Source organism: Xenopus tropicalis, chromosome 4 (genome assembly GCF_000004195.4).
Source record: "Xenopus tropicalis strain Nigerian chromosome 4, UCB_Xtro_10.0, whole genome shotgun sequence".
Taxonomy (NCBI): Eukaryota; Metazoa; Chordata; class Amphibia; order Anura; family Pipidae; genus Xenopus; species Xenopus tropicalis.
The window spans coordinates 99419349-99444191 of NC_030680.2; the positions used below are offsets into that span (position 1 = coordinate 99419349).

At 40.3% G+C, this 24843-nt stretch overlaps 1 protein-coding gene across 2 annotated transcripts; it reads right to left on the minus strand.

Moving 5' to 3' along the window:
• Positions 1 to 275: 275 nt before the first annotated feature.
• On the minus strand, positions 276 to 20562 carry LOC116410429 (N-acetyllactosaminide alpha-1,3-galactosyltransferase-like). 2 transcript variants are annotated; one of them, XM_031900969.1, is made up of 6 exons: positions 20437 to 20562; positions 19143 to 19334; positions 14022 to 14150; positions 12787 to 12930; positions 2349 to 2480; positions 276 to 1731 (listed from the first exon to the last, which is right to left on the minus strand). In XM_031900969.1, the coding sequence occupies exons 2-6, from the start codon at positions 19205 to 19207 to the stop codon at positions 1728 to 1730; spliced, it is 474 nt and encodes a 157-aa protein (XP_031756829.1). In that variant the 5' UTR covers positions 19208 to 19334; positions 20437 to 20562; the 3' UTR covers positions 276 to 1727. The 2 variants fall into 2 exon arrangements, with proteins under 2 accessions (XP_031756829.1, XP_031756828.1); XM_031900968.1 differs by having other exon boundaries at positions 276 to 1928.
• Between the last annotated feature and the right edge of the window lie 4281 nt (positions 20563 to 24843).

Here is a 24843-nt window from a genome sequence, read left to right on the forward strand (position 1 = left end):
CGCATGCGAAAATACCGCGCACGCTATTTATCGCATTGAAATACCGCGCGTAAAAAAGCGCGAGTATGCTTATAGTGAATCGTGCGAAAAATCGCCAAAATTAAGCGGCGGTAAAAATTTTAGTGCACAATAAGAATAGCGCATGTTTTATCGCCCTTTAGTGAATCAGGCCCATAGTGAGGTATATATGACCTCAGAGTCTCAATGAAACAGGAGTATCAGGTGTAATACAGTGATGGCTTCCTGCATTTGGATATAAGAAAAGTATAACTGAATTAATTTGCTAATTAATATTTTTTTTTACTAGAAAGTGTGGATTGCAGAGTACATTTTATAACAAGTCCATAAAAATTAATTTTACAACATTTATATCAGAGTAAAAAGGCATTTTGGTTTGATTACACAACTTAAGGGCTAAACTCCACAGGAAATTTTCATAAGACTTTGTGGGTCAGATTTAATCTGTTCCTTCATGCAACAGCACACAATACCATGCACCACCATGAGATTTTGTGGGATCCAACAAAATCTGATCTCAATAGGCTGTAAGGTAAAGATAAAGTCAGATGGTGTGTTTTGTTCCTGCATCTGACAGGCAAGGTATTTCAATCAGAAAAAAGTCTGTCAGACTTTCATACGTTATCTCGTCAGATGCAGCGTTATCTTCCAACAGCGTGTCTTTTTGACTGCAGTAATTTTCACTACCAGGGTGGGAGTTTTTTTGTTTATTAAAAACACTGCTTCTTTCATTGCCCTAAAATCAATAGTTTTATGATGGGGAGCATGTTTGGTTGTGTATCAGAGTATGTAAAAATTGTGGTTGAGGGACAGGCTATTTTTTCTTTTCACTACCACTGTTCCCTGATTACAAATTGCTGTGTGTGCTATGAGCCTTAGTTTCTGACTTCTGCATGATTCTTGTGCACAGCCAGGAATCTTTTCTTTTTCACTAGGTCACCATTAGGCAAGTTAGTATCCCAGATATATTCTGGAGATAGTACTTTAGTGGGTTTATTATAAACAAGATACTTATTCAGATGAGATTCTTCTTGCCACACAGCTTCCATGTTCCGTTTCTTGTCAGCAACAATGCCATTGTGACAAGAAATGCTAAGTTTATTATCTCTTCCACTGTTCCCCCATAAAAATCTCTCTACCCAAAGCCCCTGTCCTACAAAGTGGCTCCTGTGCACTATGCGCTTCCTGGTTAGAGGCGGCGCAATGACGTCATCAGTGGCCGACCTCCTTCAGCATTTTTAAAAATTGTGGCACCAGTCCTTCTCTGCCCCTGTTGCTGCTCTCTTTGTGTGGTAATGGATGCGGCTGCCTCCAAGAGAGCCGCTCCAATCATAGTGATGCGAGTACTGAGTATTTTTTCCATCTCTACGAAAAGAATCCCCCAGTTCCTAGGCACTTATGTCCTACCCTTATTCTTCCAGTGCTTCTGCTCCCTCTGATGAGCCAAGCAGGAAGAAAAAAAAGAAGCATGTTGAGAGATGCTTTAAAGCATGCCATAGGACTGCTATGAAGGACAAAAGAATCTGTAAAGACTGCTTCACTGAATATATGTCTGATCCTTCTGTTTCTAAGCAAGTCTCTCAAGATTCAGCTGCTCCATCTACTTCAGCTGCCTTTCCAGATAAACAGTCAACAGCAATGTCCTGGATTAGGATTCCTGTCCGGGAAAGGATTCCTCTGTACAAGAGATTTCTTCTGACAAGAGTGTTTCATCTGAAGAGTAAGGAGTGGAAGATAGCTGTATTTGATCAAAAGCATTAAAATCCTCTTTTTAAGACAATCAGACACACACTTAATTTGAAAGATCCAGATCATCGACTTCCTCCATTCTTTTGCCAAGAAAAAGAGGATGGCCTTTCTAATCCATAGAGAGGTTAAGGACTTAATTCGTGTAGAATGGTCTAAGATTCCTGTTGAGAAAGGAATTGAAAAATTGGTGGAGAATTTCCAGCAATCTCCGTAAAGGGTTTCCACTCAGGGAACCAATCTGGATAGAGGTATTCAGGGATGCCTCAGGAGCAGGTTGGGAAGCACATCTCCAAGATCAATATGCACAGGGGAGTTGGCAGGAGTTCAATAGAAAAATTGAGGGTTGGGCATTTGTACATTAGAAGTGTTGGGGCTGATTAGGTTCAGGCAAGGGCTGACTTTTGGTTGACCCACACATCATTAGTGGGCAGGTTCTGGGAATCCCTTATTAACTGCTTTTTTGGAATTGATTATAAAGTTCTTTTTACACTTTTGAGTAGTCTGAAGTTTTTGAGTTGTGAAATTCTTAATTATTTTGAGTTCCTGCCCTTCTGATATTTCTTTATTTCTTATTCACTTACTTTTTCACCGCAAACACAAACAGTCCAATCGTCTTGTTCTTAAATTGGTTGTTTAAAATCCGAAGGTCATATGTTCCATCCCATACAATAGGTGCAAGCCAGAGAGTGAGGATTTGGAGTGCAGGTTTTCGACTGAAAAACATATTTACTGAACAAGTTATCAAAAGCATATTTTGATGTGTAAAGAAATATTTGTTTCAGTTCTGATCAATAGGTAACCCATAAACTACCATAATTCTGCATTTTCTGCACAATCTATTAGTAAAGAAGTTATCCATTCTCTTTTTCACACCAAATGTGCACGCAAATCACAGACAGACTAACACTTTAAACAACACTACAGTTCAGAACAATCCTATTGGGTTTTATTTGAAATGATCTATACACTTAAGGTATGGAGATCCAAATTACAGAAAGATGCCTTATCCGGAAAATCCCTGGTCTTGAGCATTCTGGATAGCAGGTCCCATACCTGTACTTCTAGCTATCAAAAAAATAGGTTTTAATGTTTCCTACTGTGCCAGACTGAAAACAGTCCTGTGTGACATAAACATAAGACCTCTAATACCCTTCTTGCCAGTGAACTAAAAACCCTGATGAAGTATGCCTTTACTTCTGCAATGTAAGCATAGTACTAAGTCTTTAACTAGAGCTAGCCAATAAAACACAAGCTTATGTTACCTTTTGATTTTTCCAAAATGATTGCACCAAATGTCAAGCTATTTTTCCATTTTTTTCTATTTCCCTAAAGAAGAGGTATTTTCTTTGCCTAAGGAAGCTGTTATTTTAGTAAAAACCACCATACTGTACCTCCCAGACATTTACCTAATTTGGAAAACTGGGCAGGCAGTTTTGACCCAGACAACCCTTTTGAAAACCAGGCTGTCCAGGTCAAAACCAGACAGGGGGCAACCCTATCAGCCCAGTCTGCTAGAAACCATTCTAACTTTCCAGTGAACCCCCATTTTTGGGCATGCAATTGGGACAACTGGCAATAAATTCCACTTCTGACAAGATATATGGCTCTAAATGAAAAAATGAAGAAAAAAAACGTATATTGAAGATACTCTAGTACAGGAGAGATAATTAGATTACCAGATAACCCCCCTTGTATAATTGACGTCTCCTTTTCTATGCACCGGTAAACTAATTATTTATTTTGCAAAAATCGAAAAGTAGCTTCAGCTTTTCTTTTTGCCTGTTTGACTTAGGAAATAACAAAAAACATAGATGTTTCATGATTAAAACAATAGGAAAAAGTATAATCAGAATAAACACTGTTTGTGTGTTGCACAAACTCCTAACAGAAGAGTTACTCAACAAAACAATATAATTTTGAAAGACCGGAAATTGATGAATATTTTTTGGTACACAAAATATTCGGGAAAAGTATATATCTCCACAAGCCACATAATCTGAGCAATCAAATGCATATAAAACATGTAATAAATTAAAAGACACATAGTGCATGCGGTATAGGATCTATTATGATTGGAACCTGGGGTTTTTCATCTCTCTGTAATTTGGATCTCCATACCTTAAGTCTGCTTAAAAGCATTTAAACATGAAATAAACCCAACAGAATTGTTTTGCCACCAATATGGATTAATGCAGGTTAGTTAGGATAGAGTAGAAGATACTGGGTAGAATTATTTATTTGAAATAGAGTCTGCGGGAGATGGCCTTCCCGTAAAAGAGTTTTCTAGATAAGTCTTCAATTGATCTGATGTATTTTTCTTTACTATGATTTGCCTGCCACCAGCCCTAACCTCTTGCTTGACTGCTGATTACATCTTTGTCTGCTGGTACTGTAGTTTGATCATCGCACTATTATTGTACACCACATTCCTGTATTGCACCTCCTTAGTCAATATTATCTACTACAGAATGTTTGGAAGTACAGTCAGGAAAGGGCTTTAGTGAAGTAGTGTTCCTGACCTGCAAGAGTTTGACATGATACGGTCATTGGGTGCTTCTGAGACACAGCAGAACCACTTAAGTCAGTTTATGGAAACCATTGCTGCATGACTCCCTGTCACTATACATAGATACATAGATAACGGGCTGATGAAATAACAACAGTTCAAGTTTAACCCCCTCCAAATGATAGGGATGATATAAAATATCCCTACACACAAATAGTGTTGTACTGTGTTAGTCATAGATCAAAACCAGAAAATACAGAGTAGGTGGTATGTTTTATTAGCTAACTTAGATTATAAAAAGCAAGCTTGCAGGGTTTCTTAAGTCCCTGCTTTAAGTATGGAATAGGTCAACTGAAAGATCATTACATTTATACAAGCATGTGTATGTAAAATCCATTCCCATGCTGATATTGATCGACCTCCCCCAGCTAGGATTCCTTTGCAGCTATTATTCTTTTGAAAGTGTTTCTAGGACGTAATCAAATTTGCATAATATATGTGATATGTGTCCTGGTTTGATGCACCCTGTAATTAACTTCTACCTTTTCTATGATCTCATGAGGGCATGCCATTTTGCTAAGAATTTACAGTCATATGAAAAAGTTTGGGAACCCCTCTCAGCCTGCATAATAATTTACTTTACTTTCAACAAAGAAGATAACAGTGGTATGTCTTTTATTTCCCAGGGACCTCTAACTAATGGGGTGTTTTATGAACTAAGATTTTAAGTGTAGCTTAGTTGTATGAAATCAAATGTTAAAAACTGTCTGTGCAAAAATTTGGGTACCCTTGTAATTTTGCTAATTTGAATGCATATAACTGCTCAATACTGATTACTGGCAACACCAAATTGGTTGGATTAACTCATTAAACCTTCATAGGCAGGTGTGTCCAATCATGAGAAAAGGTATTTAAGGTGGCCAATTGCAAGTTGTGTTTCTTCTCCTCTGAAGACTGACAGCATGGGATCCTCAAAGCAACTCTCAAAAGATCTGAAAACAAAGATTGTTCAGTATCATGCTTTAAGAGAAGGCTACAAAAAGCTATCTCAGAGGTTTAAACTGTCAGTTTCAACTGTAAGGAATGTAATCAGGAAATGGAAGGCCACGGGCACAGTTGCGGTAAAACCCAGGTCTGGCAGGCCAAGAAAAATACAGAAGCGGCATATGCGCAGGATTGTGAGAATGGTTAGAGACAACCCAAAGATCACCTCCAAACACCTGCAAGAACATCTTGCTGCAGATGGTGTATCTGTACATCATTCTACAATGAAATTTGCACAATTTGCACAAAGAACATCTGTATGGCAGGGTGATGAGAAAACAGCCCCTTTCCGCACTCACGCCACAAACAGAGTCACTTGTTGTATGCAAAAGCTCATTTAGACAAGCCACAGTCATTTTGGAACAAAGTGCTTTGGACTGATGGGACAAAAATTGAGTTACTAGGTCATATCAAAAAGCTCTTTTCATGGCGGAAGAAGAACACCGCATTCCAAGAAAAACACTTGCTACACTGGGGCCCTTGTTAAAGTCAAGGGTCGGATGAATTCAACCCAATATTAACTAATTCTTCAGGATAATGTTCAAGCACAAGTCACAAAGTTGAAGTTACGCAGTTACAAGACAATGACCCTAAACACAGTTGGAAATCTACAAAGGCATTTATGCAGAGAGAGAAATACAATATTCTGGAATGGCCATCACAGTCCCCCGACTTGAATATCATTGAAAATCTATGGGATGATTTGAAGCAGGCTGCCTATGCTCGGCAGCCATTAAATTTAACTGGAGAGATTTTGTATGGATGAATGGTCAAAAATACCGCCATCCAGAATCCAGACATTCATCAAAGGCTATAGGAGGCTTCTTACATTTGCAAAAGGAGGCTTAACAAGTATTGATGTAATGTCTCTGTTGGGGTGCCCAAATTTATGCACCTGTCTAATTTTGTTATGGTGCATATTTTCTGTTAACCCAATAAACTTTATGTCACTGTTGAAATACTACTGTTTCCATAAGGCATGTTATATATTAAAAGGAAGTTGCTACTTTGAAAGCTCAGACAATGATAAGCAAAACTCCAAAGAATTAAGAAGGGTTCCCAAACTTTTTCATATGACTGTATTTTCTACCATGGGAACAAGAACCAGTATTCTATCTATCCCCTCCATTAAAGGTTCCTACTGTAACAGAACCATTATACACCCAGGACTGGGTTTCCTAAAGCCCCTAAATGTCCCCTTACAATAGCTATAGACTTTTTAATTCCATCTTGATAAAAACACAGAGCAGAAATGGTTGTCATTTAAAATGATATTAAATCATTACTGTTCTCAATTTATTCCATTAACAAGAAAAAGTAGAAGTGGTAAGAATCACCCGATGTGGCTTAACTCTGAGGTAAAGAAGTTAATAGGGAAAAAAAGGAAAGCTTTTAAGAAATATAAGTCAGAGGGGACAGTAGCTGCATTTAATGAATATAAACACTATAACAAGTGTTGTAAAACAGCAATCCGGAAGGCAAAGATAGAAAATGAGGAGCGCATCGCGGCCGAGGCCAAGACTAACCCCAAAAAGTTTTTTAAGTATATTAATAGTAAAAAGATGCAGGTTGAGGGTGTGGCCCCACTGAGTTATAGTAACAATATGGTTACAGCGGATACAGAAAAGGCAGATGTGCTAAACCAGTTCTTTTGTTCTGTGTATACAGTAGAGGAGCCAGAAGTCCCACCCAATAGCTTCACTGTTACCTCAGCTCCAACTACACAGTGGTTGACCGATATGGTGCACAAGATAAACAAGGCACCCGGGCCAGATGGAATACACCCTCGGGTACTGAGAGAGCTAGGGGCAGATTTACAGTGGCCTTTGTTTCTGATATGAAAACTGGCTACAGGATCGGGTACAGAGGGTGGTTGTTAATGGTACATTCTCTACTTGGAATAAGGTTCTCAGTGGGGTCCCTCAGGGTTCTGTACTGGGTCCACTTTTGTTTAACTTGTTCTTAAATGACTTAGGGGAGGGTATTATGAGTAATGTATCAGTGTTTGCAGATGACACAAAACTCTGCAGACCAGTCAGTTCTATCCAGGATGTGACATCCCTGCAGCAGGATCTTGACCAACTGGCAATCTGGGCAGCTAAGTGGCAGATGAGATTTAATATGGATAAATGTAAGGTCATGCACCTGGGATGTAAAAATATGCAAGCCCCGTATACCCTTAATGGGACTGCACTAGGCAAATCCATAATGGAGAAGGACCTTGGAGTCCTTGTAGATAATAAACTTGGCTGTAGCAAGCAATGCCAGGCAGCAGCTGCAAGGGCAAACAAGGTTTGAGCTGTATTAAAAGGGGTATAGATTCACGGGAGGAGGGGGTTATTCTTCCCCTTTACAGAGCGCTGGTAAGGCCCCATCTAGAATATGCTGTTCAGTTTTGGTCTCCAGTGCTCAAATGGGACATTATTGAGTTAGAGAGGGTCCAGAGAAGGGCAACTAAGCTGGTAAAGCTGGGTATGGAAAGTCTCAGTTATGAAGAAAGACTGGCCAAGTTGGGTCTGTTTACACTGGAGAAGAGGCGCTTAAAGGAACAGTAACGCCAAAAATGAAAGTGTATTAAAGTATTTAAAATATAATGTACTGTTACCCTGCACAGGTAAAGTTGTGTATTTGCTAAAGTAACAGTACTATAGCTTATATAAATAAGCTGCTGTGTAGCCATGGGGGCAGCCATTCAACCTGGAAAAAGGCACAGGTTACATAGCAGATAACAGATAAGCTCTGTAGAATATAATGGGGCTTTATCTGTTATCTGCTATGTGCCTGTGTCTTTTCTCCTTTGAATGGCTGCCCCCATGGCTACTCAGCAGCTTTGTTTATATAAACTATAGTCTTTCTGAGGCAAACACACCAGCTGTACCAGCACAGGGCAACAGTACATTATATTGTAATTATTTTTATACACTTTAATTTTTTGGTGTTACTGTTTCTTTAAGAGGTGACATGCTAACTATGTATAACTATATAAGGGGATCATATAATAACCTCTATAATGCTTTATTTACCAGGTCCTTCCAATGGACACGAGGGCACCCACTCCGTTTAGAAGAAGGGAGGTTCCATTTAAATATTCGGAAAGGATTTTTTACAGTGAGAGCTGTGAAGTTGTGGAATTCCCTCCCCGAATCAGTCGTACTGGCTGATACATTATATAGCTTTAAGAAGGGGCTGGATGGATTCTTAGCAAGTGAGGGAATACAGGGTTATGGGAGATAGCTCTCAGTACAAGTGAGGGAATACAGGGGTATGGGAGATAGCTCTCAGTACAAGTGAGGGAATACAGGGTTATGGGAGATAGCTCTCAGTACAAGTGAGGGAATACAGGGGTAGGGGGGATAGCTCTCAGTACAAGTGAGGGAATACAGGGGTAGGGGGGATAGCTCTCAGTACAAGTGAGGGAATACAGGGGTAGGGGGGATAGCTCTCAGTACAAGTGAGGGAATACAGGGGTAGGGGAGATAGCTCTCAGTACAAGTGAGGGAATACAGGGGTAGGGGGGATAGCTCTCAGTACAAGTGAGGGAATACAGGGTTATGGGAGATAGCTCTTAGTACAAGTGAGGGAATACAGGGTTATGGGAGATAGCTCTTAGTACAAGTGAGGGAATACAGGGTTATGGGAGATAGCTCTTAGTACAAGTGAGGGAATACAGGGTTATGGGAGATAGCTCTCAGTACAAGTGAGGGAATATAGGGTTATGGGAGATAGCTCTCAGTACAAGTGAGGGAATACAGGGTTATGGTAGATAGCTCTTAGTACAAGTGAGGGAATACAGGGTTATGGGAGATAGCTCTTAGTACTAGTTGATCCAGGGACTGGTCCGATTGCCATCTTGGAGTCAGGAAGGAATTTTTTCCCCTCTGCGGCAAATTAGAGAGGCTTCAGATGGGGTTTTTTGCCTTCCTCTGGATCAACTAGAAGTTAGGCAGGTTATATATAGGCATTATGGTTGAACGTGATGGACGTATGTCTTTTTTTAATCTAACTTACTATGTTAATTTACTATGTTTGTATTTGACTGATATGTTCAATAACACTCTTGAAGGGAGTAGCTTTCTGTTCCCAGGTCTCCTTGGTAATATTCAGGAGACCTCTCAGGTAACTCTGTGGCCTCTACCCTCTTTTAAAATTCCTTTTAGGGTTTTGTTGAATCTCTCTACCAGCCTATTGGTTTGAGGGTGGTACCCTGAAGTATGCATTTGTGAGATTTTTAGTACTTTACATAATTGTTTATATATTGTAACCTTTGACATAAATGGTGTACCCTGTTCAGTAAGTACTTCCTTTGGGATACCCGTATGTGTAAACATCAGAAACAACTACTTTGCAACGCTTCTTGATTAAAATTCCTTAGTGAATTCGCCTTTGGATGTGGGGTGGCATTATTAAGATATTGGTGCCCCCTAGTAGATCTGACTAGAGGGGCTACCATATCCATGGTGATCCTCTCAAAGGGCATCTCAATTATGGGTAAGGGTACATGTGGTCTTTTGAAATGGGGCATTGGGGCAATTAACTGACAAATAGGACAGGAAACACAATACTGTTTCACATCATTGTGTACCGCAATTGAGTAAAACCTTTGTAGCACCCTGTCTTTTGTTTTTTCCCCCTAACATATGGGAATGTGCCAGATCTAGCACTGTACATCTGTGGGGCTGGTGAACTAGCTGTTTTTCTATCTTTTCATCCTGTACCTCATTTACTCTATGCCGTAAATCCTTTTCTAGTGAAAAATGGGCAAATATTGTATACACAACTGGTTCCTGGGGTACCCCATTTACAAACTTTACTTGCACCTAAGCTTTACTTAAGATGGGTTTCCTTAGTTGGCCAAAATTATCATGAAAGATTTGTAAATATGGTAGATCCAGCTCAAAATCAGCATCCACTCCCACTAACACCTTTAGGGGAAAATTGCCCTTTTTATCTGGGGTAACACCTACAGCCTCAATCAGTGAATGAGGAAAATCACATCCCACTATGCATAACTTTAATGCATGACAATATGAATTAAAGCTTTTACCACTCCAACATCATGGATGCAAGTTCTGCAAGCAGTTTAAAAGGAAAGTAGAGCTGTTGGATAGCTGTAACTCCCATCTGATATGACTATAGTTTTTGGGCATCTACCAGGCGTCTACCAGAGCCACCAAATTCCCAGAGTCTAGTGGGCCTGATATTTCATGTCCTTTCACTTTAACTGTACATATTTGTCACTTCAATTCCATACCAATTTGGACAATGCACATTTATTTAGAAAACTGGGATGTTTGCTGTGCTATAGTCTATTTGTTTCTCAATAAGTGGGAGACTGGCTGCCATATGCCTGGGCTCTTGGCAGTGTCAACAAATTGTTTGTGGCTTATCCATAACTTGCAAGTCTGGTTTAGGGGTTTTGAATGGCTTTTTTGAATAAACACGCAGGGGCTAAGCCCTGCTTGCACTATACTTGTTGTGCCGGCTAAATTTCTTATTGGTTTAGGGGTTTGCCATCTTAATGGTTTTGCTACCAATTCAGTATCACCTTTCGGAGCATCTTTCTGCCCCTTATTGGCAGGCGCCACTTTACCAGTAACAGGTGCCCTTTGACATCCAGCACTTCAAGCTAAAGTGAAAGCAAGTCCTCTGCAGTAAGAAAGCATTCAACCAGGGCCACCATATGATCAGCATTAGATCAGCTTGTCCCACAAATCGTTGCAGCCAAACTGGTAAGGCACACAGAAAATGATCAAGGACCACTCCTTCCACAATCAGGAGTTGACTCCTCTGGTTGAAGCCATTTTCTGACATGTATTAGGTCATACATCTGAGATCTTACCGGATTGTCCACATCTAATGCTCAGGCATGTACTCACTGCACCCTCATAGCCATGGTTACTCCCAAATGGGACAATATTTCCACTTTTAGCTTCTGGTTCTGTTTTGCATCCTAGATATTCAAATCAAAATCAAAGAAGTTCTCGGGAAAGCAAATAATTAGAAGTCTTACGGATAAAGAAAATGTCTTTCTCAAAGAACCCACAGCCCCACTTGAGCAAGTTAATCCAATATAAGCAACTCACAGTCCTATGGAGATTCCTAGTGCTCTCTCAGAAGCAACTGCAGTCCTTGCCTCAAACAACACACTGTTCTATGCATTGTAAAGGTGGCCATAGATTTTAGTCTTTTCTGCCATCGTTAAGATTTCGATTGTACGTTTAAATGCAACAATCGAAAACTAACATTCAGATTGAAATTGTAGGATAAAGTACTAAAAATAATAAATCAGAGGATGCTCTGAACATAAAATAATTGGCAGACAACAATTGTACTAAAGTGACATCCAGGGAATGCATTGTAGGTCACAATACATGCACAGATTTTATTGTTATCTGGCCAAAATTTTCTAACCGGTCTGATCAACTAAACAACCGATCTCCACGGTACTTAAATTACCAGGACAATAATTTGGAGCCCACACACGGACAGAAAATCAGCGAAACAGATTATATCAGTGTTTGTATGGCTAGCTTTATGAGTTCTACACATCCAGTTGCTCTCTTTTAACTACAGTGCTTTTACAATTATAATAAAGGTTATGTTTTAAAATCCCCTAAGGTGTGTCATATATTGTGTATATTTTGAATAAAGTGATATGAATTAAAATATATTGAGCACAGTGGAAAAACAGGATTGAGGTTTCGTCACTGATTTCCATACTGGGAAACTAGAGAGTCAGGTGGCAACTTTATTAAAAAATACAGTTATTGCAAACACTACAACTAGTACAGGTATGGGATCCCTTCTCCGGAAACCCGTTATCCAGAAAGTTCTGAATTACGGAAAGGCCATCTCCCATAGACTCCATTATAAGCAAATAATTCTAATTTTTAAAAATGATTTCCTTTTTCTCTGTAATCAAAAAACAGTACCTTATACTTGATCCCAACTAAGATATAATTAATCCTTATTGGAGGCAAAACAAGCCTATTGGGTTTATTCAATATTTAAATTATTTTTAGCAGACTTAAGTTATGGAGATCCAAGTTATGGAAAAACCCCAGGTCCCAAGCATTCTGGATAACAGGTCCCATGCCTGTACTGTGTCATCAACTTTAACAATTATGCTTTTTGTGCTCAACTATATAACAGAATAAAATAATCAAGACCACAATTAAAGAACTGTGTGATGTAATTGATAAATAAATATTCCCAGGATCAATTTATTATTAATTACCTGGAGAAATCCCCTATTAGTAAGGGGTCCAGGGCCCCTTGTTTTAATGACATGGGCTTTGATTAAAGTCCCAAACAAATGAGTTAATGGCATGTCAGCTTTGGAAAGTGTTGTTTCAAATTCAGAACACAGGCTGCCATAATGTTTTAAAGCTATTTTATGGAAAGGCACTGAATAAACACCAAACTGTACACTGATTTATGTTGATTGAAACCACACAGAGCCACTGTACCTTAAATCTTTCCGATCCAGTAGCAGTTTCCTTTCACACTGTTTTATTTCCATGTTTAGATCTTGAATTTTTCTTTCATATATATCAACATTTTTGGCATCTTCTACATGTTTCTCCTGAAACACAATCTGTCTGTTCTGCATACTAATAACACAAATAGGAAAAATACAGCACATGCATTACATATCTGCCAATATGCTCTTATACAATAGATACATGTGCCCTGTAGAAGGGAATACACATATATGACTAAGTGCCAAAATGGTGAAATATAATACAGGTGGGAAGAATTACTCTTGTATAACTGTGTGCATTGGTCAAACCTTGCAATGCAAGGAATAGGGTTTTGTCTTTACCCAACCATGAACCTCAGTGCTATATAGCTGGGCGGGTGAACTGAAACATGGGAAAACTATGCCATTCTGTTCCAGGTCCTTCCAATGTCAAAAGTCACTGGGAGGGAGGATCCATAACCTTGACAGGAAGAGGGCCATGAAAAGTATTTTTGAAATGTTTTGAAATGTTACAGAATTCCAAAGCCTGTTATGCTGATATAATTATTATTGTAAATGGGATTTTAAAAAGTAGTATTTTCTTAAGTTTTCACAGTAAGTTAACAAATGTAATGCTCTTGCGCATTCACACTGCCCCTGGCTCAAACTATAAGGTAATCTTACAATTCTTCCCCAGCAAACAATATTCTACTTGACTCAACAATTCTAAAGCTGAAACAGAACACCCATCAAGTTCTTTGATTTTTTAGAATTTCTAAATGGTTTAACTTCAACTGTTTCTAGAGTTATATATTAAAACAGATGAGTATTGTTTCAAACTCAGAACACAGACTAATGTTAAGTTTTAAATATCTAGTATAAGTAAATCTAGAGCAACTGGACTTGCTAAGTAATCATTGAAGATGTTTCACTACTCATCTGAGCAGCTTCTTCAGTTCAAATGACTGGTATGAACTGTATATGAACTGTTACACTAATCCAATGGCACATTGTGACTCTTCCGAGAGGTGACACCTGAAACTTAGAGGTGTAAATGCTGTGGAGTTAATTATACTAGATATATTATGACCTGGATGAATGAAAATCTTCATAGTCATTAAGTTTTAAAGCTATTAATGTAAAGATGCAGAATTATCACCAATTGCACTTGTGTACACTGTTCTGTATTTATTGAACCCAAATGGCAGACAAGAATAGAGTTCTACAATGGAGTCACCGTACCTTCTATTTTTCTGATCCAGCAGCAGTTTCTTTTCACACTGTTCCATGGTTAGATGTTGGATTTTTCTTTCATTTAAAAAAAGATTTTTGGCATGTTCTAAATGTTTTGCAATCTGTGTGTCCTGCATACTAATAACATGAAAAGGGAAAAAATGGCCATTAGACCCGACAGTCACTGATAGCACATGAATGTGCTTTACAAATGCATGCAAAATCTGTACAGAAAATGTAACCCTATCTTGGCTAAAATGTTGCCTTCCCATGCTAGTGGACAGTAGAACAGTAGGGTTACACTGGACTCTCTCCCCCAAAAGGGCATTAGCTAAGTGGAAGAATCAGGTGATATGGTGTTGTGGAACTACATCTCTCGTGCTGTTGTGTAAAATAAAAAAAGAGGATGCTACAGTTTCTTGCAACAAAAGTAACAACAAGCTTTATTGTCAAAGCGCCACAGGGTTGCACTCACAAGCAACTGAGGTAACATGGTACAATCAAGGCAGAGACAGCAACTGTGACACCCTGTGAGATGGCCAGGTAAGTCTGAGGTTAACCCTCTTAGATTTTCTAGTGATTGTAGTCCCAATCCCTTACAGCAGAAATGGAACAGGGAGAAGAATATAGCTTGATTCCCTCTTCAGTACTGCTTTCCCTTCACTTAGGGCAGAACAGAGCTTCCTACAGCTATCAATCCTTGGAGAACAACACTGCTCTTTCTAGTTATTCCTGATATCTTATGTTCCCAAAACAGTGATCCCCAACCAGTGCCTTGTTAGTAACATGTTGCTCACCAACACTTTTGATGTTGCTCCCAGGGGCCAAATATTAGGTGTTTATTCATAAATTTCTGGTTTAGAGGCAAGTTTGGTTGCATAAAAACCCAGTGTAATACCAAGCAGTGCCTCCTATAGGCTGCCAGTCCACAGAGAGGCTATCAAAACGTCACAGCCCTTTTTTGTAACCCCCAGGAACTTATTTAATGCACGTGATGCCCTCCAAATCTTTTTACAGTAAAAAAAGGTTGGAGACCCCTATCTTAGAATGTGCTGGAACAGTAGCTAGTCCTGTAAGTGATTAAAACTTGCGCACAGGACCCTGTTTCAAAACTTTTACTAGAGGGGTTGTCCCTCAAAGGCCGAACTGCTTTAGTGGGCCTTGTTGACTTCAGGCTCACCAAACACATTTACCCAGTTTTACAGATAAAGGCCAAAGAGAAAGTGCCATCCCTTTCCAAACACTATGTTAAAGTGTGACAGGAAGTGGTCACAACATCTATAGACAAATAACAAACATATGTAAATTAAATTTGCCTAGTAACTAGAGGCATAAGACTCTTTAAAGCCACAAGGTCCATTAACCCTATAGGTCCACATATATGTGGTTAGTCACATGTTATCTCTGCTCCAATCCTGCGTTTGCTTCCCAGTTGCTATAGAGATGCCTTTTCCCAGCAACAGCTGACCACTTTTTCTTTATTGTTGTTAATTAGCCTTTCAACAAATGGACAGCTTATCAAGCATGATTTGTGTATGTGCATTTGGGACTTGCTGACGTCATCAATGACATTTCCAGAAAAAATTGGCCACAAAGACTGTGAACAGAAACAATATTCTTGCAAGCTCCATCCTGTTGGATGAAAGGTGATTTGAGCTCTTGAAACAATGAGGCTCCGCTGGGGCAAAGGTGCCATATTTATATACAAGTATATGTTTCTTAGGTTTTTTATTTCCTTTAAATCTGTTTACATGTAAAGATAAGCTGGTGACACGTCCTGTACCCACCTTTCATTGTCCACCCAGATACCAAGCTAGCGCCTTACATACAGCTAGTCACTAACATAGTAAAAACACATAACTAACATCAGTGATTATCGGTGGACTAGCCACTACACTTTCCATCAGAAAAGGAAGCAGTATTTTCTTAAGTGCTCACAGTAAGCGAACCAGTGTGCTGCCCTTGCACATTCACACGGCCCCTGGCTCCTAAATTATAAGGTATTCTAACAATTATTCCTCAGCAAACAATATTCTACTTGAGTTAATAATTCTAAAGCTGAAAAAAAACACCCATCAAGTTTCACCCATTCAATTTAATCAAATTAGTCTTAAGGTCCCCATACACGGGCTGATTCTAACTTCCGATATAGGTCCCTTAGACCGATTTGGCAGCTAATCAGCCCATGCATGTTCGGACTACCGACGAGCCTGTCCGAGCGATATCTGGTCTGAAATCGGGCAGGTTAGAAAATCTAGTCAGATCGGGGACCGCATCGGCTCGTTGATGCGGCCCCAGAACCGACTGCCCCATTGCCACCAATATAATTCGATCGTTTGGCCCCAGGGCCAAACAATTGAATTATCCTACACACTCCCCGATATTGCCCACCCGTAGGTGGGAATATCGGGTGAAGGTCCACTCGCTTGGCAAGCGAATCTTAACGTGTATGGGCACCTTTACCCACCTATTTTAAAAGGCAGAGACAACACCATTTCTAATGTTTCCATTTTCCCAAATTTTCCAGATCCCTTCTTGCCTGTTACCAGTCCAGCGATGTTATATTAGTAGAAAGAAAGAAAGCACATTTTTTTTTTCTGTGTGCTTTAAAGGAGAAGGAAAGGCTAATAAAGAGTTAATCTCAAGCTGCAGGCATACCTTCAGTTCTCTCAATGGTGCCCTTAAGTCTCCCCATATTTCTCCCCCGTTCAGTTGATCAGAAGCCTCATTGGAAAAAAAAACACTGAGCTCTGTAAAGAAAGTTGCCATAATGCCTCGCTCCTGCACCAAGACCAAGACCCGTGTACATGCTCATTGTATAAGACTATGAGGAAGCTTCCTGCTGATTGGCTCAGATCCACATTCCTAATGGGGGGAGGGAGTTCTTAGCATTCTTGAGGGAGGGGGGAGCAGGAGAGGGGAGAGAGCTGCGTGTCTCTGGCACAGGAAAACAAAGAGATAACAAATCCTGTTTCTTTTGACAGAGAAGTCAGTGCAGCGTTTCTGTGAGTGCTTATGGCTGTATTTACATAGACCTTTCTGATAAAGCTTACTATTTTCCAGAGCAAAATATACCCTGTGTGCAAAGGTTTAGTGAAAAGTGGATACTATTTACATTTCTGACAACAGGCACATGCAGTATTGGTTTGTATTCTCCCAGAGCTAATCTCACATTAGCCTAACATTAGCTCTCCCTGTAAAGCCTATATTTGCCTACAATGTATATCAGTTGGGCACGTCTCCCCCACCCAAATGGCATCATTTGTACTGCATATATCCCCTCCGCTTGCCAGCACCATCACATTTTCCTAAAGCAAATAGAAGCTTTCACCTGGTGGCCATTTCTCCTCTGATACATAATCAGTTACATTTAAATCTGCAAACAGCATACACACAGACCCTTATTCAGCATACATTTCATCAAGAATACAGGCTCACACAGGCACAACTGTCTCTGATAAAAGCTAGAGCTGAGTTTCTATGGGAACCAGCAATACCATCTCTTCACTGGCTGCTAGACTGGAGGGTGTGTTTAGTAGTCTGTGTTTAAAACAACTGAGCATGCCCACAAGCCAGGAATCAAAGCAAATTCCCAAGGGGGGGACGAACCGAGTGGGTTACAGGAGGAGAAGGAAAGTGATAAAGGGGACGCTGCAGCCTTACTATTAACCTCTGGACAACCAGTGTGGCAGGTATTTAAAGATTTCAAAGAGGCTGTTCAATGATTACATTTTTGTGTGTGGGGTTTACATGTCCTTCAATCTGTCTCCATTATTTTCTGTTAATGCCGTTCACCTTCTAGTTTTTTCATTTCTCGGGATGACTTTATCATTGCATGTCTACAGGAGTTTGAGGAACTTTCCATAGCTAATTGAACAAGCGAGGGATAATGACTGCAGAACTGATACAAATGCAAATTAGAAACATTTGTTAACAGGCATCACTTGCATATCTGCTCTGAAATATAGTCAACTGGCTCCTTTGGTAAGTCAAAATAAAAGAGTTAAAGAAAATGCCATTAATTCACACATAAATAAGCAAGTACAAAATAATATCCATATGCAGTGCAGTTTTGGGCTCCAGTCCTTAAGAAGGATATTAATGAGCTGGAGAGAGTGCAGAGACGTGCAACTAAACTGGTAAAGGGGATGGAAGATTTAAGCTATGATTTTAGACTGTCGAGGTTGGGGTTGTTTTCTCTGGAAAAGAGGCGCCTGCGAGGGGACATGATTACTCTGTACAAGTACATTAGAGGGGATTATAGGCAGTTGGGGGATGTTCTTTTTTCCCATAAAAACAATCAGCGCACCAGAGGTCACCCCTATAGATTAGAGGAACAGAGCTTCCATTTGAAGCAGCGTAGGTGGTTTTTCACGGTGAGGGCAGTGAGGTTGTGGAATGCCCTTCCTAGTGATGTGGTAATGGCAGACTCTGTTAATGCCTTTAAGAGGGGCCTGGATGAGTTTTTGAACAAGCAGAATATCCAAGGCTATTGTGATACTAATATCTACAGTTAGTATTACTGGTTGTATATATAGTTTATGTATGTGAGTGTATAGATTGGTTAGTATAGGTTGTGTGCTGGGTTTACTCAGATGGGTTGAACTTGATGGACAATGGTCTTTTTTCAACCCTATGTAACTATGTAACTATGCATGGAGAAGCAATTTGATGAAAACAATGGAGAGAATACAGTCAAACCTTATAAAGAAATCCAGCAATTAACTAAAGCGCATCTCAGTGCAAGAAAATTGAGTTTAATGTGAAGCACTGCTGTGTTATTCTAAATTGATTTGCAGCAATCAAAACTTATTAAGGGATAACAGTAATAATAATACAAATTCTGCAATAGCCCTAAGGTGAAAAAATGAGATATTTGATAATACTAAGTCTGTGGGTAACTGTTACATTGATCACTTTATTCAGTACTGATTTTTAAATAACATACAATCGGCCTATGATTTGAGAATCTCACAATGATTACGGATTAATTGGATTACGTATGATTACCAAGAAAAGCCTTGCTTGAACTAGTGGTTAATTTATATAGATAAATACCAACACACACATGTAGATTATACTGTACAATATCCGCCAACCTGACACTAAGAAGAAATAAACGGTACTTACAAGCACACAAGCAGGAACAGCAATAGGACGATCAGGCACCCCCCTACGCACTTTTTGGATATCATGCTTTTCTTGCCAGCAGGGTTTGGCTCTGAGGGACAGACTGGGACTGAGAATGTGTTTGTGAGAACAGGGTTCGTTTGCGGAGCAGAACAGACAAAGTCGCGTTGCGTATAACTGAAGTCCCGAAGCCTGAGAATAAGGAGCAGCAATAATCAGAAGCTGTACTGCCCGCAGCCCCACCCTCTCCCTAGCGCTAGGCACTGTATGTACGTACTGTGTATAGTAATGCGCTGACCCTGGCTGGCCCACCTATTGGTCTAACAGTGCTGCCTGGGACTATTTCATGGAAAAGTAGAAGATATATATTATTCCCTCCCCGCTACCTTCAACTTCACTGAGGATAATGCTACCAGCGAAGACAATATTAAAGCCAATAGCCGACACAGGTGAGCATCATGTTCATATCCCAAGTCGTGTCCGAGCCCAGTAAAAGAGAATCTCCTAGGCCACATTGTGTCAGTGGTAAATCGGTAGTCTAACTGCTCCCCCACAATGCAGCACTTTGCCCCCTGTATCACAGTACCCTGGTGTCACCCTAACCCTATACATCTCTCTCACAATTGCCTACATTAGCTTCAGAATATAATACAGAAGCTGTATTGTGGAACTAAATATTGTACAAGCTTGTATCACCCCATACTGTGGTCTTTTATTGCCTTAACATAATTAATAGCATAAAATGCATTATATGTCCTCAAATTATTATTATTAGTGATTTTATTATATGTTGGTGCTTTATTATAACAGCACCAACATATTCCACAGCACTATACAATTAGTTGGCGTATACGTTAACTATACCAATTTACATTAAAAAAAACTATCAATTACCAGTACAAGGCAAGAAGAGCCTCCCCAAAATAGCTTGCAGTCTAAAACTTGCTTCATCTCTCTAGGCAAAATTGTTAATTTATGAATGGTATGTCAGTAGCTTTTCATTGATCCAAACTGAGTGTTGAACAGTATCCCCACTTTTGAATATACTGTATGTATGCACCAATGCACAATGATTCTGGCAGCTAAAACTAGTTCTGCCTGTAGTGTAGGAGAATGACCCCACAGAGGAAATGAACCTGACAGTTCATGGAAGTTGAAAAGAACGTAGAAAAGTGGGCCCAGCCAGATAAAGCTGGACCCAGGTAGCTTAACCCAGCCCGATCAGGATGTGAGAAATCGCACTCAAAGGAGAAGTAAAGGCTAATAAAGAGTTAATCTCAAGCTGCAGGCATACCTTCAGTTCTCTCAATAGTGCCCGTAAGTATCCCAATATTTCTCCCATTCCGATGATCAGAAGCCAAACAGGAATGCTGAGCTGTGCAAAGAAAGTTCCCATAATGCCTCACTCATACACCGAGACCCAGACTCACATGCTCATTGTGTAAAGCTGGCCATACACGTGGCGATCTCACGATGTTTCGTACGACCGTCGGTCGCACGAAACATCGTCAGATCCGCCACACACCATTCAGGGCTGAATCAGCAGGTAAGGAGGTAGAAACAATAGGATTTCTACCTCCTTCTGCCGATTCAGCTCTGAAGGGAGAATTTTGTTCAGGCGCCTTCTATGGCGCCCGATCAAAATTTTCTAACTTGGCCGATCGGCGAGCCGACCGATTTCAGCAGCCTCCTGCGATATCGGTCGGCTCGCTGACATGCCATACACGCACCGATTATCGTACAAAACGAGGTTTCGTACGATAATATCGGTGCGTGTATGGCCACCTTAAGACTATGAGGAAGCTTCCTGCTGATTGGCTCAGATCACACATTCCTAAGGGGGGGAGGGAGTTCTTAGCATTCTTGAGGGAGGGGGGAGCAGGAGAGGGGAGAGAGCTGTGTGTCTCTGGCACAGGAAAACAGACACAACAAACCTTTTGACAGAGAACTCAGTGCAGCGTTTCTGTAGTGCTTATGGCTGTATTTACATAGGCCTTTCTAATAAAGCTTACTTAGTTTTTAACTTTCCTTCACCTTCAAGAACAAGTGCAGGACTTTACACCAGATTGGTGGCACGGCCATACGATTCTCTGAAACTTTGTTAAAAGTGTTTTTCGCCACTCCCCTGAAAAGATTCCTCAGCAAAGATGTGCGCATTGAGTATGGCAGCACCCAAGAAAAGCCATATACACTGCACTATGTCTCCTTGGAGCATTCCAGAACAATGGTTCCATAGGATGATGTGAACCACCTGTGAGGAAGTTGCTACTCCATTTCGGAGTTTGCGACTTCCTCCTTCAGGGGTTAATGGAGAAGGAAAGGCTTAGTCACTTGGGGGTTCCAAAATGTTAGGCACGTGACTAATCGCTTACCTTGTACCCGTAGCTGTACCTGTAGCCAGCGCTTACTTCTTCTGCGGCGAAAAAAACCTTTTTAAAAGGTCCCAAAAGGGACCGAAACGTCGGTTGTACATGTAATTATAATACACTAATATTTGTTTGAACCACAAGACCCTTGGTGCTGGTTGTGTTTGATTTGGTATATATATATATATATATTGTTGTATAATCTTTGAAAAGGCCAGGCAGAGACATTAATGGACACGAGCAATAGGAGAGACAGTTGTAATGTTTAGTAAGTGTGGCATTTGCCTTGATCATGCAGCTCCCAGGATTCAGCCTCTGCCTCCCATGAGCCATCTTGAGGGGGAATGCACATGTGCTTCAGCCAGCACAGAGTCTAAAAACAAAGTGAACAAAAAACAATGACTTGCAAAATAACAATTCATATTACATGCAGCCAGGCATAAAGATGCCAGTGCAGTTAGTAAAAAAATAGTGCACACAGAGGTGTAACAACACACACACATACACATACAGCTCAGTAACCCGCACATAAACTAAAGAGAACAAAAAGAGAGCCAGCTGTACTGTTTAATCACCCATTGGAAGTATGTCACTGCCTTGATCTTCCTCTACCACCTCTCCCAGGTCTGGTGAGACCTCTCGAGGTGGTTGGTCTGCTGCTTCAGCTAATGCAGAGTCTGTAAAACAAAGGAAAACATTTAACTGCATGACAGTGATGTGATCTTAACTAAATTGAAGACAGTGAAAATTCGGTGGTTGCGGTTGCGTCAAAATTGGGCACAGTCGCGTAAAAATAGATGTGGGCGACAAAAAAAAGGCGGGTGACAAAAAAAAAATCACGCAACTAATGCGTTTTGCGAATTTTTCACTGTTTCACAAATTTTATTGCCATTTCACAAATTTTATGGCGAAGCGAAATGAGACAGATTCGCTCATTACTAAAAATGACATGATTTGACACATAAGGTAGATGAAAAATAGAGACATATTCCCTTCAATGAAAAGGCAACAGTGGGTGATAATTTGTAAATTAGTATTCAGCATTCTGCAAGTATTTTTGGATACAAAACTATTAATAATAATTTTCTTCTATCTATATCAATACATTTTTAAATTTCAAATGTGATTACACGAGAAAATATGCTGTATAAAAACTCCACATGTGGCATTAGTCTTAAGTTTAAAACGCTGTTTGTTTCCCGGCTGAGACTGTGCTGTTAACCCTTGCCGGCTGTGCTACTCTATCTGCAACTCAGTATAAGACTGTGCTGTTAACCCTTGCCGGCTGTGCTACTCTATCTGCAACTCAGTATAAGACTGTGCTGTTAACCCTTGCCGGCTGTGCTACTCTATCTGCACCTCAGTATAAGACTGTGCTGTTAACCCTTGCCGGCTGTGCTACTCTATCTGCAACTCAGTATAAGACTGTGCTGTTAACCCTTGCCGGCTGTGCTACTCTATCTGCAACTCAGTATAAGACTGTGCTGTTAACCCTTGCCGGCTGTGCTACTCTATCTGCAACTCAGTATAAGACTGTGCTGTTAACCCTTGCCGGCTGTGCTACTCTATCTGCAACTCAGTATAAGACTGTGCTGTTAACCCTTGCTGGCTGTGCTACTCTATCTGCAACTCAGTATAAGACTGTGCTGTTAACCCTTGCCGGCTGTGCTACTCTATCTGCAACTCAGTATAAGACTGTGCTGTTAACCCTTGCCGGCTGTGCTACTCTATCTGCACCTCAGTATAAGACTGTGCTGTTAACCCTTGCCGGCTGTGCTACTCTATCTGCAACTCAGTATAAGATTGTGCTGTTAACCTTTGCTGGCTGTGCTACTCTATCTGCAACTCAGTATAAGACTGTGCTGTTAACCCTTGCTGGCTGTGCTACTATATCTGCAACTCAGTATAAGACTGTGCTGTTAACCCTTGCTGGCTGTGCTACTCTATCTGCAACTCAGTATAAGACTGTGCTGTTAACCCTTGCCGGCTGTGCTACTATATCTGCACCTCAGTATAAGACTGTGCTGTTAACCCTTGCTGGCTGTGCTACTATATCTGCACCTCAGTATAAGACTGTGCTGTTAACCCTTGCTGGCTGTGCTACTCTATCTGCAACTCAGTATAAGACTGTGCTATTAACCCTTGCTGGCTGTGCTACTCTATCTGCAACTCAGTATAAGACTGTGCTGTTAACCCTTGCTGGCTGTGCTACTATATCTGCACCTCAGTATAAGACTGTGCTGTTAACCCTTGCTGGCTGTGCTACTCTATCTGCAACTCAGTATAAGACTGTGCTGTTAACCCTTGCTGGCTGTGCTACTATATCTGCACCTCAGTATAAGACTGGGCTGTTAAACCCTTGCTGGCTGTGCTACTCTATCTGCAACTCAGTATAAGACTGTGCTGTTAAACCTGTGCTGACTGTGTTACTCAAAATAAGACTATGTTGTTAACTTTACTGGCTGTTAGACTTAACCTGCAACTCAGGATAAACCGCTACAGTTATTTCCTCTGTCTGCAAACTAGTACAAGACTGCAATCTGGCTACCTGTGCTTACACCTGCTAAAGACTGATATTTTTTGTCAAGTCCCAGTTGTTCCTCCAGTTATTAGTATTCTTTCATTGCCTTGTTTCCTGGAAAAGAGAGACTGGTTACCCACAGAAAACGTGTGAAACCCGCATCAACATTTCATTGGAACCTAACGCCGCCATGTGATTCTGTTATGTTGGGCAAACCCTTTTCATTGGATTTTCATTATTTTATTATAAGCATAGCTCCTTAGACTGTTATACCAGGAAATGTTTTTCCCCGCTCACCGGATGAGGATTGAACTATAGCCTGAACTTGTTAGCCTGACGGCTTCTATGAAGTAATGGAACTGGACAATATTTTTCTTATTTTTCCAATGGAACTAGTCGCATTATAAGTCTCATATACAATCTGTTTATCTTTGAGTTGCCAACAGTTGATTATGATAATTATGCACACAGAGCTGTGGCACTACATAATAGAGCTGAACAGTGCCTTTGTTTCCTCCTAAGGTCATTTTTTTTTCCAGATTAGAAAAGTTCTTTGCAGCATCATTTCTTGTGTTAATTGTTTTTTAATTATGATTGTTGAAAGGGTGAGCCATGAATACCTGGCATGGGAGGTGCCAAATGTAAGGGGGTAGACCAGGTAATTTAAACAATGTGTAAAAGAAATGTAAAGTGAGAATTGTGTTTGCATATGTTTTAATTGGTGTTAATGTAAAAGTTATTTAGTTAATTTGTTAACTTGGCCACTAGTAGTGTAATAATATTAGTGTAGTGTAGTTTGTACCACCAGCCACCA